Source organism: Physcomitrium patens, chromosome 12 (assembly GCF_059467195.1).
Source record: "Physcomitrium patens ecotype Gransden chromosome 12, ASM5946719v1, whole genome shotgun sequence".
Lineage (NCBI taxonomy): Eukaryota > Viridiplantae > Streptophyta > Bryopsida > Funariales > Funariaceae > Physcomitrium > Physcomitrium patens.
The window spans coordinates 11,623,080-11,645,880 of record NC_143421.1 but is presented as its reverse complement, the minus strand read 5'-3'; the positions used below and the strand labels follow the sequence as shown (position 1 = coordinate 11,645,880).

The following is a 22,801-nucleotide window of genomic DNA, read 5'->3' as shown; positions in this document are numbered from 1 at the left end:
TTACAAATATTTAAACACCGTCATCTACACATATTATTTTCACCTTTTAATAAAAAATAGAAAGTAGTGTGCAATATTACAATTATTTTCTCCTTATGGACTATTAACTTTTAATAGCCATATGTTTATTATAAGGTATACTTCTCTAATAAATAGTCATAAGTAGGAAAATATCAATGCAATGTTAAACTTATAGTAAGGATCATTTTATTGTAACAAATATTACACATTACTTGCTAAAAGTATCTTTCTCAGGCAAAGCATTTTCTATCAAAAATATAATCAATAGGAACAATATCATGTAGCACTATATCATCAATTTTTAAAATCATATTATTAGTTATTGGAAATATAGCTTTATATCATCATATATAATTTTATTTTTGCAACTTTAAGTAATTTTTTTACAGTCGATTCTTCAGTAACATATATATATATATATATATATACATATATATTCTCACACAAAAATTTAAAAAGTATAACTTTCTCCTTTTATTCTTAGAACAATAAATGTATATATATATATATATCAATATTACAATATAATAACTTGTTTACTAGATTATATATAAGATTTATTATGCCTTGGTAAATAATAAAACTAAAAGCACATAAATACATGATTCTTATAGATTTTTTTTGTATTATTAATTTAAATTTTAGATGATTCACTTTAAAAAGAACTTTAGTTTTATTTGAGATGGTTGGTATATACAAGTACTAAACTTTGTCGTAGATAAATAATTTAATGATTAGATATATATGTTTTTTTGGGTATAGATATGCATATATGTATTTACATTTTATAATTAAAGTATCTACTTCTACATTGAAGCTGTCTATATCATTGTAAATATTTTACAACAAACATTGATTTAGCTTTAAAAATATACATAAAGAAACTCTCTATACATGTAGAGTCCATCTAAAGCTTTTTTTATTCCAAGTTCAACTCCATAAAAGCTTTATCTTAAAATATATATAATCTATTATCTAATATTTTTTGGAGTCTTATAATCATAAAAAATATATGCCATTGGGCATAATAAATATTTTAATACAAAACAAAGCAACATCTGTGAAAGGGCAACATACATTTTTATATTGTGAAAGAACAATATGGTTAAATATATTTTACAAAGTAAGGCAACATATGATGAGAAAGGACAACATACAATAAAAAAGGACAACATACTTTTTTACATTGTAAATGGGCATATAGTTTTAGTAATTTTGGCATGGTTTTTGGTTCTTTTATTTGATGTCAGTTCTTCTCTCTCTCTCTCTCCATATATATATATATATATATATACACACATATCTATATACTTAATATTAAGTATATATAATTTAAATATCAAAATTAGCTAATGAACATTATTAAAATATACAATTATCATAAAATTATATTTTAGATTTATAATATATTATTTTAGTTTGTTTAAAAAAATTAATAGTTAGTTATTTTAAAATTATTTATTAGTTATGTAAATAGGTTTTTTAAATTTTGGGTTTATTTTTATTTTAATTATACTTCTTAATGTATTTGTCTAAATTTAAATTAACCACTTATTATTATTATATCATAAATATTAATTATTAAAAATAAAATATTAATTTTTTATTAACTTTTTAGTTTTAATTTCAAAATACCAAGAACTAGCAAAACATTGTGCCGTAGAACATTTAAATATATATATATATATATATATATATATGTTTTTTTAAATCACAATTATTTTCTTCTCTTTCTGGAAGAAAAAATATATTAATTAAGTTTATTTTTAATTACATTTGATTACTTTGTGCACATTCTGCACTGGCAGCTCTTAATGCGAATGTTGCGGTGAATATTCTAATGAATGCAACATTGATTTTGTGGCGGAATGTGCTCGCGTGATTGTTGTCGCTGCATCATCGTTGAGATTTATGCACCAAAGCTTTGTTGAAGTCTGGGATAGTTGTGGACGTCGGTTTCCAGTGTAGAAAAATATTTCCTCGTTGAAAATTTTGCTTTCCGCCAATGACGACCAGTCGGAACACAGTCGTTGCGGATGTGCTCCGCAGTTCGATCAATGCATGTGCACTGCTGATGACATGACCAAAGTGCAAAGCTCCATTCCACCGGAGTTTGAAGTTTGAGGCCTTACATCGCGGCGCAGTTGAAGATGCTCCAAGCATGTGAACTGCAACAAAAGGAACGGAACAAGTTTCTGTGGACAGTTGTGGCGACTCACAATGTGCTTCTGACATACCACCGTGTGTTCACATTGGATCACAATGAGCTCGCGATCTGCTTTCGTTGGAACTCCCGCTGTTTGATTTGATAACATCTGCCGCTTAGGAGAATTCAGGTGAGTTTCATATTCGGTGAACTTCAATGGACTTCAGTGAATTCCAGAAACTTCTCTTGTTTCGATTCTTGACAAGACGAAGGTAGTAATAATTTGTAACAATGCGCGATCTCCTACAGAACTACGTCGTGGTAGAAACCAGGATAGCAGTGTGTGATTAAAACAAAGTATTCATAGATTGTAGCAGTTAAATGTTTTTATTGAAAACTGTCATGCTCATGCTTCTGCAAGGAAAATTCTATTTCTCTTGCTCCTGCACAGAAAATCACAGCTATTGTAGTATACAATCTGCAAAGAATGTATATAAACAATTATATGTATGCATGTATTCCATTTGACTGCTTTCTTTTGCTTCAGCCTCGCTCTCTTTGTCCGTCTGTCTTGCTTTCTGTTTTGTTTGTTTTGTGATTTTCTTTTAAAGCTGCAAAATCCATTTTGAAGCTAAAATTCCACGTCAAGTGGTGCAGATTTCAACTTTTAAAAATGTTCGTTTACAATATGAGACATGAAAGATGCTGGAAGCAATAAATTTTTGTGAATGTCAAAAATAATATGAAAGTATGAAAGTAAAAGGTAATAACTTACATGAAACAAAAATATTAGACTTAATTAATCTTTATAACTCTGATTGTCTTTATCCATCTTTAACCTTGATTTGATTTAAATACATTTTATTCAAATTAGTAACACAATTTTGGCTAGTAAATATATCTCTTAATATTGTTTGAATATTGCTTCTTTGTTTTTTCACTCATAATTTTAAATTTTTTGTATAAATAATATTGATATATGTTTATTTTATATTTTATATTTTATTTTCACAAATGTATAGATTATATATATATATATATATATATATCCATTTTCTTTTTTTTAAAATATAGTATATGAACTTTCTAATATATAGAATTTGTGTACATGGTTCCAATGGACGTTTACTTTTATGCCACTTTTTACTAGTATACATTATATTATATTGATAGATTATTTAATTAATAATTAATAATTAGTATTTGTTGTATATTCAGGGAACATTGGTTTCAAATAATGTTATTGTTGTTGTTACTTTCTGATTATTATTGTTATTATTAGTATTTGTCACACTGTTTGCATTATTATTCAATATTGTACTGAATGTTATCATATACCAATAATTTTCATCTACATATTACCTCCAAAGCAAACCAAAAACCTTCAATGCCAGTAGTAACAAAAGTTCAGAGTACTTGAAGAGAATTGTCCAGGAAAACACTTCACCCAAGTGAAGTTCACTGGCTATGGAACAAAACTTGAACTGTTGTACTATTCAAAACGGAAATGCATATTCCTTCCATTTTAAGGCAAAAGATGGATGAATAATCATAAAGATAGACAAATCCCGAACAGAACGAGTGAAAGTTGGGGAACGAATGAACACCCCGACTACGACAACGTGCGCTACACACCTGAAAATCTTGGCACCCACGATGCCTCCAAATGCTTAAATAAGTAGAAATGTATTGCGACATGGGAAAAGAAAAAGAAAAAGCCACCAGTCGGGAAGGAAGGAAGCAAAAAGACAAGCCGAATACAACGTAAAAGAAAGAGGGAGAAACGGAAAAGATGAGTAGGAAAAGGAAAAGAAGGGAGGAGCGTTGAAGAAAAGCGCGGTCTGTGGGGGGGGGGGGGGTGTGACGATGGCGCCTGTGCGTTGTGCACAGCGAGTCGGGTAGCGCCTCCTACGAGTGAGTGACCGAGCGAGCGGGCGAGTATATAGTGCGTAGGGGCCGCTGCTTTTGGGAGGCATGACAAGCGCGATTGGCAGATTCGCCGTTGAAGTCTGTGGCGAGTACGACGCTGCGGGATTGGAAGGTGCGAAGACGAGGAGGGGGGAAGTCTTTGAAGGAGGAGGAGAAGTAGAAGCGGGTTAAAGGTGAGGAGGGGGAGGAAGGTTCTTCTGCCGGTGGTGATTGGCGAGTTAGACTCTGCGTTGTGTCGTCTTGTGGACTCCAGCGCGTGTTTTTTTTTACTCAGGGTGACGGATCTGGGAAGCCCGGAAGGTAACTACAAGGTTGGAAGTCTACGACAAGGCGGCTGGTATCCTCTGCCAGGGGATCCGCCAATTGAGATCAAGCCAAATGCTCGTCGTGTAGCCCTGGAGGAGGATCCATTGCTTTGTCTGTTGGCGGGATTTGAGTCGAGAATTGAGGCCAATGCTGTTGGCTTGTGTGGTGGCATCCGCAGAGCATCTTGATTCTTTGCGTGAAGTTTTTTCTTGGAGACATTGCGTCGTAGACGTGAGGATTCCATAGCTAAGCACGACGGGGGTTGGCCTGGTTGCGTGAGTGCGCTTTTAGAATTTTGGGAGGTTTGCAGTGGGAGAGAAAGTGTTGGATTCAGGTTAAGAAGGATTGTGTTGTGTCCTTGTATTGACTTTGTATTGGGTTGGTTAGTTGTTGGAATTTAGCAGATAAGGTAGAAGGTCGGGTGTGAGAACTGTGATTTCGTTTCGCACCATGGGTATGAAGGCGGTGACATCCGTGCCGGAGCCGCCACGGCCCGTAGTCATATGTGGGCCATCTGGAGTGGGAAAGGGCACTCTGATTGGAAAGTTGATGAAAGATTTCCTGGACAAGTTCGGGTTCTCCGTGAGCCATACCACTCGCGCGCCCCGAATCCGAGAGATCGACGGGGTGCACTATCACTTCGCCTCCCGCCCTGTGATGGAGCAAGAAATTAAGGAAGGGAAATTTCTAGAATCCGCTGAGGTCCATGGCAACTTGTACGGGACGAGCTGGGCTGCCGTTGAGGCTGTCGCCGACGCTGGCAAGGTACGATCAAGCGCTGCTGCAGTGCACCCTTTGAACCGTGTCCTTAGGTTAGTTTAGGATCAATATCACATTCGGTTTTTGTTTTTTGTACATCATTGATGACGAATGGGTTTCTTTTGATCGCGAGTGCGACGAGTGCCGTTTGCGCTCTTCTGCTGATGCTTGCGTTTGTAAAAGCAATCTGGCAGATCTGCATACTGGATATCGATGTCCAAGGTGCTCAGGCAGTGAAGAAGAGTGCTCTGAAAGCCACATATATTTTCATCAAGCCTCCAGCCCCTGAGGTAAAAGAGCTCGAAAGGCGTCTTCGTGGAAGGTGAGTACCTTCTTCAGGATCGTGTTTGTCTCTTATCACATGTGGTTCGAGATGTGGAGCTGCTGATTAGATGTTCTTTGTGAGCTTCTGTCCGCATTCGACATGAAACCTATTCGGCAATGTGCCGATGGGTATGATATATCTATATCTGTGGCTTTTTCAGAGACACAGAGACAGAAGAACAAATACAGAAGCGGCTCAGAAATGCCAAGCAAGAGCTCGAGCGTGCCAAGGATACTACTCTATTCGATCACATTCTTGTGAATGCCAACTTGGATCAGGCTTACGAAGAGCTGAAGGTGGGCAGTCGGACCGTTTTCGTTACAGTTCCTTTTCAAATGCGCGTAGTTCTTTGGTCAATGTTCTCAAGGTTTTAAAGATCACTTGTTAGAGTTTAGTTTCCTATGTTGCTTTGCCGCATTTTTCAATTTCAAAGTAGATCAGTTTTTTTTTGTTATATGTTGCAGGTCTTGCTAGGTCTCGGCAGTTCGGCTGCATCTACCCATTGCAATGGCACTGCCAAACATCGTATGATGCTTTCCCCAACATCTCATTTTTTTGAGATTGCTGGATCTGCTTGGAGTAGCAGATTACTTCCAAAGTCGGTCCTCTACTTCCTGATATTCCTTTTTCTCTGGTATTATATGACTAGCGAAGCTGAAAGTGATGAGTTTTTTCTGATTGTGCAGAACTAAATGGGGTGCAAGCGACTTTGTCAAATGGATGTATACTCCTGTCAGAGAGCGGGACACCTACAAACAGTCACGAGTAAGACACAACTTCTCCCTTAAGCTTGTATGCAGTCAGCAGTCAGATAAGGTGTACTTTTCATCATTTTTGATTTGCTATCCAGATTCTGGTCGCGGATTGCAAAAGTACAAGCCTTTTTTTTTTTTTTTTTTTTTTTTTTTTTCGTGTGTGGTTGTAATATGGTGCTGTACTGCAGATTGGAGGCAGATCACGTCATGTATGGGAATGGATCTTCTGTAATTACGAGGTCGAATGGGCTATTCCTTAATGGTTCACCGCATCATTCAAAGGCCAATGGTGTGCCGAAGCTTTCGAATTCTTTATCTACCAATTATAGCCGTTCATTACCAATGCTGAACTCACCAGACCTTTTGGTTAACATGCACTCAGCAACTGGGTCTCCTAGAGCCAAAGGAATTTCAGCTTCGTAACCCTCTTAGTACCCCCCTGGGTAATTTTAGTACAAAAAGGTACAGGTTCTTCTGTACCTCATTCATCGACGTTCTCTTTTTTAGAGGAGACAATTCTTGTCGGAGGCTGGTTCATGTGCAGCCTTCAATTCTTTTCGTGCACAGGTAGTTCCAGAGATGCAAGGATCTGATATCTAGTACGTTTCACCAATTTCAAGTTAGGTTTAGGTAGCTCCAATCTTCCATCCTCGCATCTCCATCAAATTCAGGATTCAGTATATGAACCGGTCTGAAGGAAGTATATCAGTACGACATGTCCAGTTCCACTTTTTCTTTTGTAGGTAAGGCTTGCATTTATAAATACCAAACCACCAATGAACTTTCTCGCTTCCAGTAGTCACTTAGTTCCTCAGCGTAGGGTTGTGTGCTCTATATGAAGGTATATGAGCATTCGTATAACAGCAGTAACCAGGATCAAGTGTCAATTTTTTCGTTTTTTATAATCGAGAGAACAGTTAATGATGCTCTGGTCTCTCGGCCATTTTTTCAATTGAATCTCAGCCACATATACCTACAGGCTGTTTCAACTGGTTCCAATCTGGTGCTTAAACATTTCCAAATGCTAAATCTATGTTCAATGGTATTGCCTAACGTGTGTCCAGTGTTTAACTTGTGGTTCAATGACATCGAATTTGTTCATCATGACTACTTGACTACAGGCGTTGGGAACAATTGTGGCATAGATCCATGTACCTAATGTCTCATTGTAAGGTCATGGTTGTGTCACCAATTATGAATAATGTATTGGGGCCCTCGTACCTACTATGATGAGCTGCTCTATCACACCAGGTGTTCCGTGGACAAAGGTTTGGCATCACATTGGATATGCTGTTGCCTGTTGGATCATGAGTGTTTCTGCAGTCCAGCACTGAGCATCAAAAGAGTCGTGGATATTGTTCTCGATGCTGTAGCCTCTGATTCGTTCCAGAGCTCTGACAAGAAGGTAAAAGAACAGTCTTCACAAAGACATACAGACGGACATACATACAGGCAAAAGTGCGCAGAAGACCATCTCAGATGTCTTCAGCCTAGAAAAAGCATGTGATGAACAGGTGAGTGTCCTCCCCTTTACGCTATTCTACTGCTTTGGTAGTAGCATTTTGTTAGCACTTTGATGGGTACTCCTGAAGAACAATTTGCCTAGGAACAAAATAATTAAAGATAAACACAATAGTAGTATAAATAAAGTTAGTAATTCATGACTTTGATATGTAATGCTGTTATACTTAAAACTTTGGATTGATTACATTAATAGTGGCATTCTTTGCATTACTTAGGTATATAAAATCTAAAAGGCATCAGGAAAGAGCAACAAATACATGACTATCTGTAAATATTGGGGTTCTACGGTCTATACCTACATTCTTCAATGACTAGCCCTGAAGCTTATTAATTGTCATCGCAAAGGCAGCTTTAATTGGAACTTTAATTGGAACCTGTGTTGAAACTTGAAAGGAATCTATGATGTTAATGGACTTAACAAAATCTGTGATAGGAATGCTAGCTCTCCTTTGTGGTCCCTAGTCAAGATCTGTGCCTCAATGACATGATCCATTAGTTGTGTGATAACTAGTACCCAACCAAATCACTTCATTTCACTTGCATTCCATACGGAAAAAAAATTACAATCTTTTGATCCAACTTTCAAAGATTCCAATGTGTATTGACCTAGAGCAGTTGAGTTGCAATCACAAAGCGCTAAAATGTCAATATCAAAGCACATAAAACACACATCTTCATTTTTTTCTTTTCATTGTTACTGCCTGCCCAAGCTTAGAATACTAAGAATTGGAATAACAATAAAAAGAAATCAATAGTACTCTGATTATTTGTTTTTTTGAAAATAAATAGTGTACAGTCAGTTCAAAGGAATATGCCTTTCAATCATTATTGAATCCAATGAAATTACTTTTGATAATAAGACACTTGAAATACATTTTAATGTACTTACAATTGTATCTTGTGTAATGTATACCTATCAACTAATATTCCTTGCTTAGTTGTTAATGTTTGTTAGAATGGTGGTTGTTCCTAGGTGATAAACTTATAACTTTGTTTCTTACATAATCAATAAAAAAATGTAAAAATTTATAAATTAAGTAAAAAATTAAGTAAAAGGTTTTATATCTTAAGTGTAGATTATTCTTGTCGATTAAAGATTGTTTTGTACATTCTCTTGCTTTTGCATAGTTTTTGAGTAAGAATCCAAAATCTTTGCTTTGATTCTTTAATTATTCAATAGAATCAATTAAATTCTCTTCGATGTATGTATCTATGTATGTATACAAATAGAGAGAGAAAGAAAGGTTAAATTGATCCCACTTGCCATTATTTCAATTCCACCATCATCAAATTCAATAGAAAGTATATTATTATTTGAAGATGGATGTACTTGTGTGAATATTAAATTAAAAAATTAGCTTGTTAAAGTATAATACGTCACAATAAATAGTATTAGGTTAAATGGATTAATTATGGTAAATATGTGTATAAATATAGGAGATGAACAATAAAAAATTCAAATTACACAACTACTATAAAACAATAATAATGGCTTTATAACATTCTAGTCAGCAAACTCTTTGCTACTCTAATTTTACAATATTCTCTTTGACCTTCTTCTACTTTCACAATCTTAAATATATAATTTTTTATTTTAGTCCTATCAAATTCTAGACAATGCATGCATTGAATCTTATGTTTCAACAATTTTATTTATCCATAATATTTTTGGACAACTTACTAGTTTTAATGGCTTAATTTATTTCAAAGAAGAGTATTGCTGCCATCAAACTATCATTTTTAAAGAAGTTGATTGGATGTATGAACTCATTGTCATATTTTATGAAGTTTGCTTGAGAATGCACTAGGTATTTGGCTATGGAAGGTAAAATAGAACTTGCAACAAGATGATCTTAATAACTCTAATAGAATCCTAAACAAATTCCAAATAAATTATAATAATGATAATCAATCTTTAATTAAACTCCAAAGGAAGTTTCAAGAATTTACAAAAGAAATATAAAGAAATCATAAATTAAACTTAAAGAAGTATATATAATAAAGAAATCTTAAAAAAATATCAAAAATAAAAATCTTAATTGGATCCTAATCAAATCTTAATATAACCCTCAACACATCCTAATGAAGTCCTAAACCAACTCTAACCAAATCCTAAACAAATCTTAAACCAAACTCTAATTAAATCCTAAATCTTAAATCTAAATCAAATTTTAATGAAACCCTATGTTAGTCCTAATCAAATCTTAATAAAATTTTAAATAAATTCTAAATCCTAGACCAAATCTAATCAAAGCTTAAATCCTAAACCAAATTCTAATTAAATCTTAAATCTTAAATAAACTCTTAATAATTCCTATAACATATTAAAACCTCATTAAATAATAATCACTCTATTAATATTAATTCAAAATTTTCACACTTTTCAATAACTCAATTGAAAACAAGCATGAGAAAAATGAAATCAATTGCACTTACCAATTGAAAAAATTGCAAGATAATCCATTTGGATATTGGACAGCCTCCTTTTCCAATCTTATTGTTGAGTTCTTAGTGCCAATATCTCCTTTTCAAACTATTGAATTGCTCTCAAAATTCACGTAAATTTTGAAAATTAAGTCTACTATCCACAAAAATAGTTTTCACTTTAATCCAATTGGCAAATTGCTAAAAATATTAGAAATTCTCACTGACCCTCAAACTCTAATTTTTGAGATTTCAAGCCACTTGAGCTTGAATAACCTTCAGCCTAACTATTTTATTAAGTTCAAATTCATAGCACATATTTAAGACAACTATATTCACAATCCTACAAATTTTTACTTGTAGATTTATTGCAAAACTTACAAAATTATCCAAAATATCAATTATATATATATTTTTATAAAAATTAGAATCACCCAAAACAACTCCAATTTTGCAAAGCTCTTACAAAGCTATTGCAAATTCAAATCCTTCAAAATTAATATTCAAAGAAGCTCAATTCCATCTGCTCTCAAATCCCACTCTCATATTTATTAAAGAATCCCAAAAATAGTATAAGTGCTTGATTTTGTGCTTTAGGATTTGATTTTGGCCTTGATTGGCAAAAATTCCTCTTTGGATATTAATTCTTTTTTTCTTAAGATATTTTTGCTAAAATCAATTCCTATCTCTTTTTTATAAATACTTATATTTTTTAATTTTTTTAATCTATATTCTTTTACCTTATTTATGGCTATAAAAAATAAATAGAATCCATTTTTATAAAAAATAATTGTAATACTATAAGGTTTTACTACTTGTGTATCTTTTATCTATATTTTTTTACTATATCTTTTTTTAATTAGGATCTTCCATATATATATATATATATTTTCTAATGGCCTTGTTATAACATAACTTTGTCACATCCGACGAGCAAGATAAGGTGTATAAGATGCTCTTAGAACTTACAACAATGATAATGGATTTAGAAAATCTTCTAATAAGCCATCCAAAATATTGTTTGTATGGTTCAAAAAATAGAATAAATATAAATTTAATACAATAAAATCTATTGTAATTTAAATATATTGATGGCATAAGTGATAATATGCGCTATTACAAAAATTACAAAAGTACTGGATATAACATCTATACTAGCATTCCTTGCATATGTAAAGAGATGCTTTTGCATTGGTAATTACATTTTCTTTATTATTGATTTATCTTTGTACATCACTAATAGACTAAGCTTCTTGTTTAGTAGATTAAGATTAATATTAGATGTATTGCACTTCATATAAATATAATTAAGGCTTAGAGTAATCCATTAGCCAAGCAATTTGAATGGATTTAGAACACAATTTAATTCTAGCAAGCTACTATATTCTACTTTGTGTTTATGTGCTAATAGAAGTTATATATTTATGCAAATGAGAGCTTATGAACTTATGTAAATACATGTGATTCATACTTAAATACACATAAATTAAATTAATACTAAAATAATCTACTATGATTCTATTATCTTGTTACAACTTTGTTTGATATATGCAACCATGCTCCTTGTCTCTCTCTTTGTTACAAATGTGTAAAATTTTCCATCTAAAAGATCTATTACTACTTTTTTACAATATGCAAAATAATTTACACAATTTCTTTTGACACTTTGTAATAATTGGCTATAAAATTCATAGTATTTCAAAACAAAAGCATTTCAAAATAGGAAAAAATTATGTTCTAAAAAAGACCTAGTTTCATTCAATAAAATAAATACATATAAGCCTAGATCAAATTTTATTGTTTTATTTTACTTATCAAAATTAAAAAATTTCAACTGGAATTTTAAGCCTTCAACAATTCTTATAAATAGTCCTTCTAGCATATATAATCTCTTATGCATGACCTTCTTATCCTTTCTAAATTCATAGTTAGATATCAAAGGTGTGACTTATCAAATAATCTCATACAATTAAAAGCAAAAAATCTAGCAGCTATAATAAAAAAATATTTTAAATAAAAAAATCTTTCAAATACACAAATCTAATTTTTTCATGAATCCAATATTGCGAACTAAAATTTAATCTAGAGATGATTGTTTCAACTTAAAATAACCTATGGTATACAATACAAATGTATAATTATGGTTCTACTCATATAATTGTATATGCTCATGCCATTGTGTACTTAGGTGATCCAAATGGGTCTTCTCATTGAGAGGATCTTACACAATGTTACTTCATACTTAGGCACAAATCTCTTCATTTGATAGCCTAAGCTGAATTCTATATTTGAATTCATTGTGTATTAGTATCAAATAGTATCACTTACTATGGCAATGCTCAAGACTACTATTGTTTGCCTACTCAAATTTTTGAAGATTATAAATTTAAGATTGTTGATGAAAAATAGTGAGAGAGACTAAGAACAAAGAATAAAACAAGATCACCTTGATAAAATAAAAGTAATATGATATTGAAGATAATAAGAATGATTTTCTTATTCATATTTCAATTACTCATAAATTACTTATAAATTGAGTTTATGAGTAATCTCATGATATTAGAATTTAGGGTGATGAAGATAAGAAAAACAAAAGAAAAATTAAAGTTGTCACTTTCCTATCATTTTATCTTTTAATCAATTCTTTTAATCTCATTGAATTGGTAAGGTTATAAACATTGTGGATATTGGGTGGTAAGTGGATATAAAGGATATTTCAATTCAATTACGTTGAAGACATTGTAGATATTAGTTGAATTGAAGACATCATAGTCAAATCACTTTAGTGATATTATGGATTCCAAAGCTTGCTTCAATATTGTAGCACTATTCAATCTTATATAAAAATTTTAATATAATTTTTAGTTTAGAATATTAGGCTAATGTCATACGTAGTTTGAATCAACATTAATTCATTTAATTAAGTTTAAAAGCATTGACTATAGCTACTCCATAATAAAAGTACTGTGAATAAGTAGCCATTCTGACTCACTATGAAGCAATCTCTGACATACAATATTTCATGTAATTTCTTATTCAAAAACTTCATGAGAGCTTTGAATCCAATGGATTTATTTTTTGATATCAATAAAGATATTATTTTTCTTATTGTAAGTATAAAAAAAAACTTACAATTCTATTAATTAGACTTTCATCATAAAAGCCAGTTCTTTTAAGACTTCATATATAATTGGCTATAAAAGAATTGCTTTAATAATCCAAAGCTTGCAAAATATCTCAATTAAAATGTATAACTTTATAATTATTAATCTCAATAAATATTCAACGTTAGTCAATAATTCATATACATCAATTTTTGATCATTTGAATATATCAAATAACATCCATAATTTATTAAGTACAAATTCATGTCTATAATTTTGATATACTTTCAAAAATTAGTTACATTTTCTACCCAAAACATGAAAAAACTATGTGATGGTGAAAAAAAAGGTACATGTGCTTAAATGCTCTTAATAACCAATCTTTAAATTTGGTAATATTTTCGAGATACTCAATTGCTATAAAATTATAATATAAAGACCTTATTTCATGAGGTATTTACTTCTTAAGGGAAGAAGACTTTGCTGGAGCATTACATGATGAAGAAGACTTAGATATACACTTGCTTTTATGCTTTTATTCTTTTTCTTTGTCTCTTTTAAATTTTAAAAAACATTGAATTATTTTTGCAACTCTCTTGGATGTAAGAGCATGATCTTCTTGCATGGTACTATAGTCTAAAGTAGGGACAAATAGTAAAGATCATACAACCTAGTGAGATTATAGGTCAATATATCACCTATTGGTTTGTCATGAGATTCATCCATCTAAGGCTTTTGTTGAAAAATTACAATGCATTTGCAAAATGAAACTCTTTTTATTATCTGAAATATGGTTTAGAAAGATCATTAATTATACTACATATTATTTCTCTTTTTAGAATTTACACATTCAAATATCACATTGCATAACATTAACAATATTATTGCAATTCAAAGTAGGAATTTGAATATTGGATGTTGTATTATAAGAGGTGTCTAAATCAAATTCAATCTTATAAAGAACCATTGCCATTGCTAGCAACAATGCAATAAATAATATAAAAGATATTCTTAAAATATTCTTGATAAAGTATCTTTAATATATTGAATATCTATGATTAATTTAATTATAAAGAAAATGATATGTTGTACTTTGATAATATAATTTTTAATTTAATATTCATACATATATTATCATTATCTAGTAATAACATATTTTTTTATTAAATTTGATAATAATAGAGATAAATTAATGGTAAATAGAATTGATTTAACATTTTTTTTATAGACATATACATTTATTTAGATAAGAAGTACAAGGTAGAAGATAAATGTAGATAGATTTGATATTATCTTATCGCAAAGCTTTTTAGAAGCTGCATAGATGCAGATTCATATTTTATACATATTTATAATTGATTGATAGATTAAAAACTTGGCCAAAAAGTTAGCCGCATGTTATACATATAGGTAGCTTGTGGTACAAGTCAAAGAAAAGGTATATATATATATATATATATATATATATATATAAAACTTACCTTGCAAGTTAAGACACACGTCTTACAAATTAGACACGTATTAGAGATTCTATAGAATGTCACTATGTAGCTTTTAGCTATTATTATATATAGAAGTAAGAATGAAGTCTTTTTCATTTTCTTGTCAATGGCTTTTTAGTCCTTAGTCTTGTTTGAAGACTTTTTAGTCTTCTTGTCTATGATAATAGCTATTCTAGTTCAATATTATACCATCTTTGAGTGATTTTCTAGTATTTTCAAGTGATACAAGAATGTATTGATATTTAAATTCTCTAAGATTTATATCCTTGACAATTTGACAAGAGTGCTAATTTTTTGTTCTTGTTTTGTGTTAAAAGTGAGTAGATTATTCTACTTTTATTATTATATTTTAATGATTGCGGACTATCCACCTTGAAATTCACTTTTAATTTTGAACATTGATTTTTTTTCTTGAAGAAAGTGGACTAATATTCTTTATGGAAACTTTCATTTGATATTAGAGGTTGCAAATTATCCTCACTTTATTTTACTTAAATTTATTTTTTGAGTTGTCTATGAAAGAAAAATTAATGGATGCTATTTTCAATGAAAGTAAAAAATAGATTTATAACTATTATAGATTTTCATGAGCTTATTAATACTCTGAGGGTAGAAATCTCACATAATTCTAACATCAATTATAAAATTAGTATTTTAACACCTATAGAAAAGATAAATAATGAAGTTCAAAGTCTATGCCAAGTAGTTGTGCAATTGAGAGAAATAAGTAAATCAATCTTATAACTAAATTCAAGAAGTCTTATTATTCCAAATATGAAAGAAATAAAGATAAGTATGCTCAAAAAGTTTTATGGAATAAGATCAAAATTTTGAAGATTTCTACAACAAATAAAGTTCTATCTTAAGTTGAATTCTTTTTAATATCTCAATAAATTTACTCAAGGTAGATTCATATGTATACTTTTTTTTTTTAAGAATGTTCTTTCTTGATTCACATCTTTGACAAAAAGAGATTCATATCTTTTCTATAATTTGAATTCATTGTTAGAAGTGTTTATAACCACTTTTAAAAAAAGTGATTGAAAAAGAGTAGCAGAGGAAAAATTTATATCTTTATTACATGGATTATGCTTAGCTAATATATATATTGCAAAATTCCAAAAACTTTGAGAGAAATAAGCAAAATTTCTTTCAAATTCCAAAAACAAGTTTTTTCAACATAATTGGAACTATGGGGCTAGAATTTTATATAATACCTAATAAAGGTCCTATTTTCTTCTTAGATCTTTTATCTTATTTTATAATAGAATTTTACTTCAGACTAAAAATCATAAAAAACTTTGCCTTGTTATATTCAAGAGCTTCAACTTATTTTTTTGACAAAGCCTTTGTTAAAAAAATAAAAAATAATTTTAGTCAAGAAAAATAAATTCGTACTTGTAGAAATCATAAATAATTGTTTGTTGCCTTCTAAAGACTTTATCCATGAAATAGTTCTTTTAGATGTAGCCATTAAAGATCATAATAGCTTATTAATATTTAATGTCATTAGATCTCCATCCAATCTAATTATTTTAACTAGAAAAGTATAATCCTCAAATAGATTGAATTTCTTGTAACCTTGATTTTTTGTGTAGTTTAGTCCAAAATCTTCCTAGTCAACCAAATCCTTGTTGGTAGGTGCAACAACTTTCATGCATGCAATAAAAAAAGAGTTAAATTTTAGAATATATATTATATCTATTTTTAATAAAAAAATGACTTCATGTGACATTCTAAGCTAATACTAAGATTATTAAGATGTTTTTGAAAAGATAAATATAGATATTCTTTTAAAGCATTATTCTTGTAATGGTTCTATTGATCTTCAAGACAAAGCTCAACAATTATTTGGACCAATTTATAGTTTATTGCAAAATGAGTTGCTTCCATTCAAAGAATACATTAACAAGAACTTGGCTAAAAACTTCATATATCATTCTAAATCTTTAATAGAAGCTTTTGTCTTATTTGTGAAGAAAAAAGATGGATTTTTGTGAATATATGTGTGGACTATCAATGAATCAACAAGATCATCATAAAAAATAAGTATTTTTTATTTTTGATTTCAAAATTTCTTTATTAATTAAAACAAGCAAAAATCTATACTAAAATATATTTATAAGAAGTATACAATTAGATACACATGAAAGAAAGAGATGAATAAAAGACTGCATTTCAAACCAAGTATGGACTTTTCAAATATAATGTTATGTCTTTTGGACTCACAAATGTACTACCTACATTTAAATATGTGATGAATGATGTCTTTTCTAAATTTTGTGATGATTTTGTTATTTGTTATGTAGACAATATGTCATGGACATACATATTTATTCTAATAATTACCTATATGAATAAATAGAAGTAGATAAAAGTAGATTGATTTTATAATATCTTCTAAAATAATTTCTTAGAAGCTTCATAAACTTAGTTTTGATTTTACACGTATTTGTAGTTGATTGATAGATTAGAAACTTGGTCAACAAATTAACCATGTACCACACATGTTAGTAGCTCGTGAAACAAGCTAACTATGTGACTTACATATAAATAACTTGTCTTGCAAGTTAAGACATGTGTCTAACAAAGTCAGTACATGTTCGAGATCCTATAGAAGTTTGCCATGTAGGTCCTTGTGAGTCATTGAATTAACTCACATGGAAATTTAATACAAAAAATGCACTTGTAGTGCTTAAAAGCACAGATTTAATGAGTTAGTAGTAGAATCTTTAGTAGAAATAGAAAATAAATTGCTAATAGTAGATATGCAATTTAGGGTAGAATTTATTAAGATAATTTCCATCATAAATAAGTTTTTGGTTTTGGTTTTGGTTTTGTTTTATTTTGTTTTATTTTTTTTTTCCATCTCTTCACTGTTCATGAGCTCAGGGCGCTTCGGAATTTTTTCCTGTTTTTTTTTTTGCATTGGTATGAGTGCAGCGGTGGGAGTGCTGCTGGGCAGTGCTTCATGTTCTCTTCCTCTTGAATGTTGTAGTGTTCTGCTTCCTGAGCTCCTGAAGTCTCGACGTAGGCAAAGTGCGGTGTTACGGTTGCATTCTAAACTTCCGTGTTTTGATTATTTTCGACGGCTGTAGTAGAGAAGTGCTTCCAAGTGGTGGTTCCTTATTGGTGATTTTTCATGTTGGAGTGGCGTCAACGGTGGGTTTGTTCTCCTCCGAGATCTAGGTTTAGTGGTGTGGGTTCGCCTTGGAAGTATCGTTTCGGGGTGTGATCCTTGTGGTGGCGGCTCAGCATTGGAAGAGTTGAAGCTGATTTTTAAGAACTCCAAGCGCTCGAAATTGCAGGCTGTGGACGCTCTGATTAAACGTCGATGACAATAGTGCTCGCCGTTGTAAGGTGCAGTAGTGTAAGCTGACGTGCGGTGGAAGCGATGTAGAGAGTTGTGAAGAGCTTCGAAGTCGGAAGTGCCCATTGGTGGAAGGCTTTGAATGCGTGTTTCCATCGCTGTTCCTTCTCTTCTGTGGAAGTCGACGTGAGAGCTGCTGGCTAAGGGTGGTTGTTGACCATTTCTCTTGGGGTTCTATTTTTTTTCTGTGAAGCATTTGGTCGTGGCGGTAGTGCGGTGAGAGATTGAGGTTTAAGGTCGGAGAGGAGTTGCGTTCAACTACAATTAGCAGTGATGCTGCAGCCTAGCAACAGAACAACATTTGGATGTCCAAGGCTGGTTGTGGCTATGTTTTTTATGTTCCGTGAAGGTGCGGATTACCATTGGATATATTGTTGAACAAGGAGCTGCGATAGAACACATTGGCAGCAAAGGCAGATTTACAAGTCCCGATTTATCGTAGCAGATAGTGGTGCGAAGAGGTGCTGGAGCCACATTGGTGAGCTGTGAGAGTTGCATCCCTCCACGGATGGGTTCAGTACAAATCCAAGCTTGGAGTTAAGTTGGTTACAACCAAGGAGCGATTTTTGTACTAGCAAGAGGAGAATCAATTAAGCCCCCTCAATCTTGGCACTTACGACGGATTCTACTGGACGACGATTAGAGGCGGAGGCAGCAGAGGTTTACATGAGTCTCAAAATCCAGACTATAGAAGCTCTTACAGCAGGTCATTCAAATGCAACTTCTTCTGGTTCGGTGAGTACTCTAGGGATTGACCTCATGGAAGAGCAGTTTTAAATGAATTTAGGGCACGATCAAGATTAGGTCAATGTGGATGAATAATTAAAATTGAATGAAGAAGTTAATTGGATGACAAAAGATGGATGAAACTTGATTGAATTGGATGATTTCTCATTCGTAGATGAAAATTAATTCACGGATGAAACATTATTAGAAGAAGGTTTAAATTTGAATGAATTTTTATTATACAACTAAATAAAAAGAAGACCATAAAAATTAAATTAAAATAAAATAATAATAAAAATGACACAAAATAAAAAAATAAAGATAATAATCTCTTAATTATGTGTGATTTTAGTATTGTTGTGTGGCTTGTATTGTGGATTGTCATTGTTTGAGTATGAATTTAATTGTTAAATTAGTTAAATTCTATTTATAATAAGTATGAAGAATTTTTATTTAATCACTTATAAATAAATTAATAGTTGTAAATTAAATGAAATCACTTATTAAAATGACTGTCTTATTTTACAACTAATATGTTATTAAAATTCTTGGGCATCAATTAGAAAACTAATCAACAATTGTTAGAATACTTAGATTATTCAATTGTTGAAAGTTAAAATAGGCTTTTAACTAGTGGGGGTTTCTTTTAGTTCACATTTTGGTGCATTTGTCCAAAGTGAGGTGGTTCTAATTGTTTGCAAGGCAAGTAGTTTTGTTTTATTGGTTGGTAATTGTGTATAAGATTATGAAGTGGAATACAATCTTGAAGTGGCCAAGGAATTGGATTTTTTGGCAAGGATTCATCTACAAAGGTCATCACTTCCCCTCCTAATAAATTCTCTTGTTGAGGGTATTTTTCTAGTGATAGGAGGATTTAATCACCTCTTCCACTCATGCTATTTTTTTTCATCTTGTAAAATTCTAATAGAGGGTCTTTCTTTAGTCGTAGAGAGATTTAATTACCCTTTCTATTCCTTGTATCCCTTCTATTCATAGGAGTAGTGTAGGAAGAATTAATATGGTCCTAGAAGGATTTCTTCATCAAGAGAAGAAGAATTTCAAGAAGAAGAAGTAGGTAGAGAAGGTAGATAGAAGAATTTTAGAAAAAATAAGAAAGAAGAAAAGAAGAAAAGTGAAGATTCACAATTCCAAGTCATAATTCAAGATAAGTATCTTTCCGATAAATTCATTAAGGCTTCTATTAATTTTGCTAATACAGATTGTGGATTGAAGAGACAAAGCACAAGAAGAAAAAAATGGTATTAATAGCTAATAAGTAAATAAGTTTCTAAACTCTTGTCAATTATTTCTTCCTTTGAATTTTTAGAAATTTGCTTGAATATAAGGAGTGAGGTCTAGGAGTCAAAAGATAGAATCTTTAAAAAAGATAAGAGAAGAAGTAACCTCTTGAGATTTTTATAGATTTTTTTAAAAATCAATAGAGCTTCAAAATCCTTGCCTTCCTCAATCCCCAAGTAACTTTTCTATTATTAGTTTGGAATTGGTTAAAAGAAAGTTACATATTTTAGAGATTCTTTAATAAGCAATAACTTAATTGGAGATGCAATCAGGTGAGTTCTTCTACAACATGGTGTAAATTGGATTACAAAGAATTATTTTTGTAATATAATCTCACTAATACAAATTGTAGATTGAAGAGATAGAGCATAAGAAGAAGAAAGTGGCATTAATAGCTAGCAAGCAAATAAATCTTTAAACTCTTGTCAATTATTTCCTTCCTTGAATTTTTAAAAATTTGCTTGAACATGGAAAGTGAGGTCTAGAAGTCAAAGGGTAGAATCTAAAAAAAAAACATGAGAAGAAGTAATCTCTTGAGTTTTTCATAGATTTTTTTGAGATCAATAGAGCTTCAAAATCCTTGCCTTCATCAATTCCAAAATAACTTTTCCATGATTAGTTTGGAATTGATTAAAAGAAAGTTGTATATTTTAGAGATTCTTTAATAAATGATAGGTTAATTGGAGATGCAATCAAGTAAGTTCTTTTAGAATGTGGTATAAAGTGGATTGCAAAGAATTATTTTTGTAATATAAACTTTATTGTTAATTATGATAGTAAGTAATTTCCTAATTATTTTATTGTAAAAAAGTAAGAAAAAGAGAAAGCTTAGGTTCTTTGCCATCCAAGTATGAAATTTCTTTTCACAACTAAAATTGCTTAAGATCACTCCTATATAATGGTAGTTTTGTATAATAATTAAGAACAGAAAAAAATATCTTACTTGAGATGATATTCAAGTAAGATTTTTTTTATTTTTTTTATTTTTTTTTAAATTGTTCTTGTTCTATTTCTCTTCCCTGTGAAAAGGTACTTTAAATAAGTTTTAAGTAGAGGAGCTGAAATCTAAATTGCTTGTGGTTTGATAGATAAAATTGTACTAAGTTGAACATTAAGTTGATAGTCATTTAAATGTATTATTCTATTAAATCTAAGCAATTCAATCTATCACTAACTATAGAAAATTTTGAAGCCACTACCAACAAAAATAAATCAAAGATGAAATAGAAAGAGACTCAATAGTTAAATAAATAACTTACACTTCTAACATTAAAAGATGTTTTTATCTTAAACCCATTTGAGGCGAATCTAGATGATAGAATAGAAAGAAAAGAATTGAAATTTGATTCATTTAACTCGTTTGTAGATGCAAATTAAGAAAGAAAATGATTAATATCTCTTTCTCTTCCAATAGAATTCAAAAGAGAAACTAATTCCAATCTTAAATTCATCAATTCCTTGGTTCAACTAAAGGATTTGCAAATTGTAATTCTAAAGGATTTACTAGCAATTCCTATATTCCACAATCTCTCTATATTTTAAAAGAACTAGGGATGATGATTCATTGGCACATATAGAAAGGTTCATAGAACTTTCTATAACATATCTAATAACCAATTCCAATTATTATCTTGTATGATTTTCAAGCATCTTAAAAGATGGAACTTATGAATAATATAGAAACCACCTTCTCCAAACCTTTAAAATTTGGGATATGTTCATGAGAGCATTTTTAGAAAAATTCAAACTAAAAATATGGCAAAATAATGCTCATATGGCCTTTTTTTTTGAGATAAAGAGAAGGAAAAGAAATCATTGAATATATTTAATAATTTGAACTTAAAATAATCTAATTTTTGGAAATTCTTCTTACAAATGATACCTTCATTCATTTTTTTATTCAAGGATTTAACAAAGAAAGAAAAATTTGGGAGAGCTTTAAAGATAGGCCAAATAATTTAAAAGAAGTAAAAAAAATTGCTTAGATAGTTGAAGACATTGACAAGTAGCAAGATAATGTGGAGAAAGAAAGCCTATAGAATCTCCAATTTCATTCCTATACATGCTCAAAACATAAGAGATTCTCAAGGATATTTATATAAAATTGTGGGGACTTAATTTCAATCCATAAACTACTATTTATCACCCTTAAAGGTTAGACCATCTTTTAATCTTTTTAAATTGACATATCAAAAGGATAATAATATAGTGAAGAATTATTTTAAGAATGAAGTCCTTCAAAGTCAACGAGGATTTTAAAATGAAATTGTCTAGCAAATGAACGCTATGCAAGAATAAACAAATTTTTATTTATTTTTATTAAGAGTCAAAATTGAAACCAATTTTAGAATCAATTTCCTACGAATGTATGTAGACAACGTGACAAGATGGTCTCTTTAAAATTTTTAGAAGGTCTAATTATATTAGTCGTCTCCTTTCTATTTCAATACAGAGTGAAAATAACTCAGAGAATTCTATTTACTTTTATGATCTAAACAAAGCTGTAAGAGAAGTAATAGATAACATGAACAAGTCGAAAATAGTTCTCTCAAATTTTGAACATAACTTCCTTCAAAAATCCAAAATAATAAAAAAAAAAAAAAAAAAAAAA

The 22,801-nt window shown here is 30.7% G+C and overlaps 1 protein-coding gene across 1 annotated transcript; it reads left to right on the top strand.

Annotated features, from left to right (window-relative positions):
• Positions 1–4,159: 4,159 nt before the first annotated feature.
• On the top strand, positions 4,160–7,240 carry LOC112290064 (uncharacterized). Its single transcript, XM_024536018.3, has 6 exons — positions 4,160–5,167; positions 5,356–5,483; positions 5,647–5,782; positions 5,951–6,011; positions 6,173–6,251; positions 6,430–7,240. Exons 1-6 carry the CDS (start codon positions 4,853–4,855, stop codon positions 6,662–6,664), a joined length of 954 nt encoding a protein of 317 aa, XP_024391786.1. The 5' UTR covers positions 4,160–4,852; the 3' UTR covers positions 6,665–7,240.
• The last annotated feature ends 15,561 nt before the right edge of the window (positions 7,241–22,801 follow it).

Excerpts from the sequence above, each read along its gene's own strand:
- LOC112290064 (XM_024536018.3), top strand. The coding sequence starts at position 4,853 with ATGGGTATGAAGGCGGTGACATCCGTGCCGGAGCCGCCACGGCCCGTA. Across the intron at positions 5,484-5,646 it reads GAAAGGCGTCTTCGTGGAAG|AGACACAGAGACAGAAGAAC; the intron begins GTGAGTACCTTC and ends TGGCTTTTTCAG. Across the intron at positions 5,783-5,950 it reads AGGCTTACGAAGAGCTGAAG|GTCTTGCTAGGTCTCGGCAG; the intron begins GTGGGCAGTCGG and ends TATATGTTGCAG.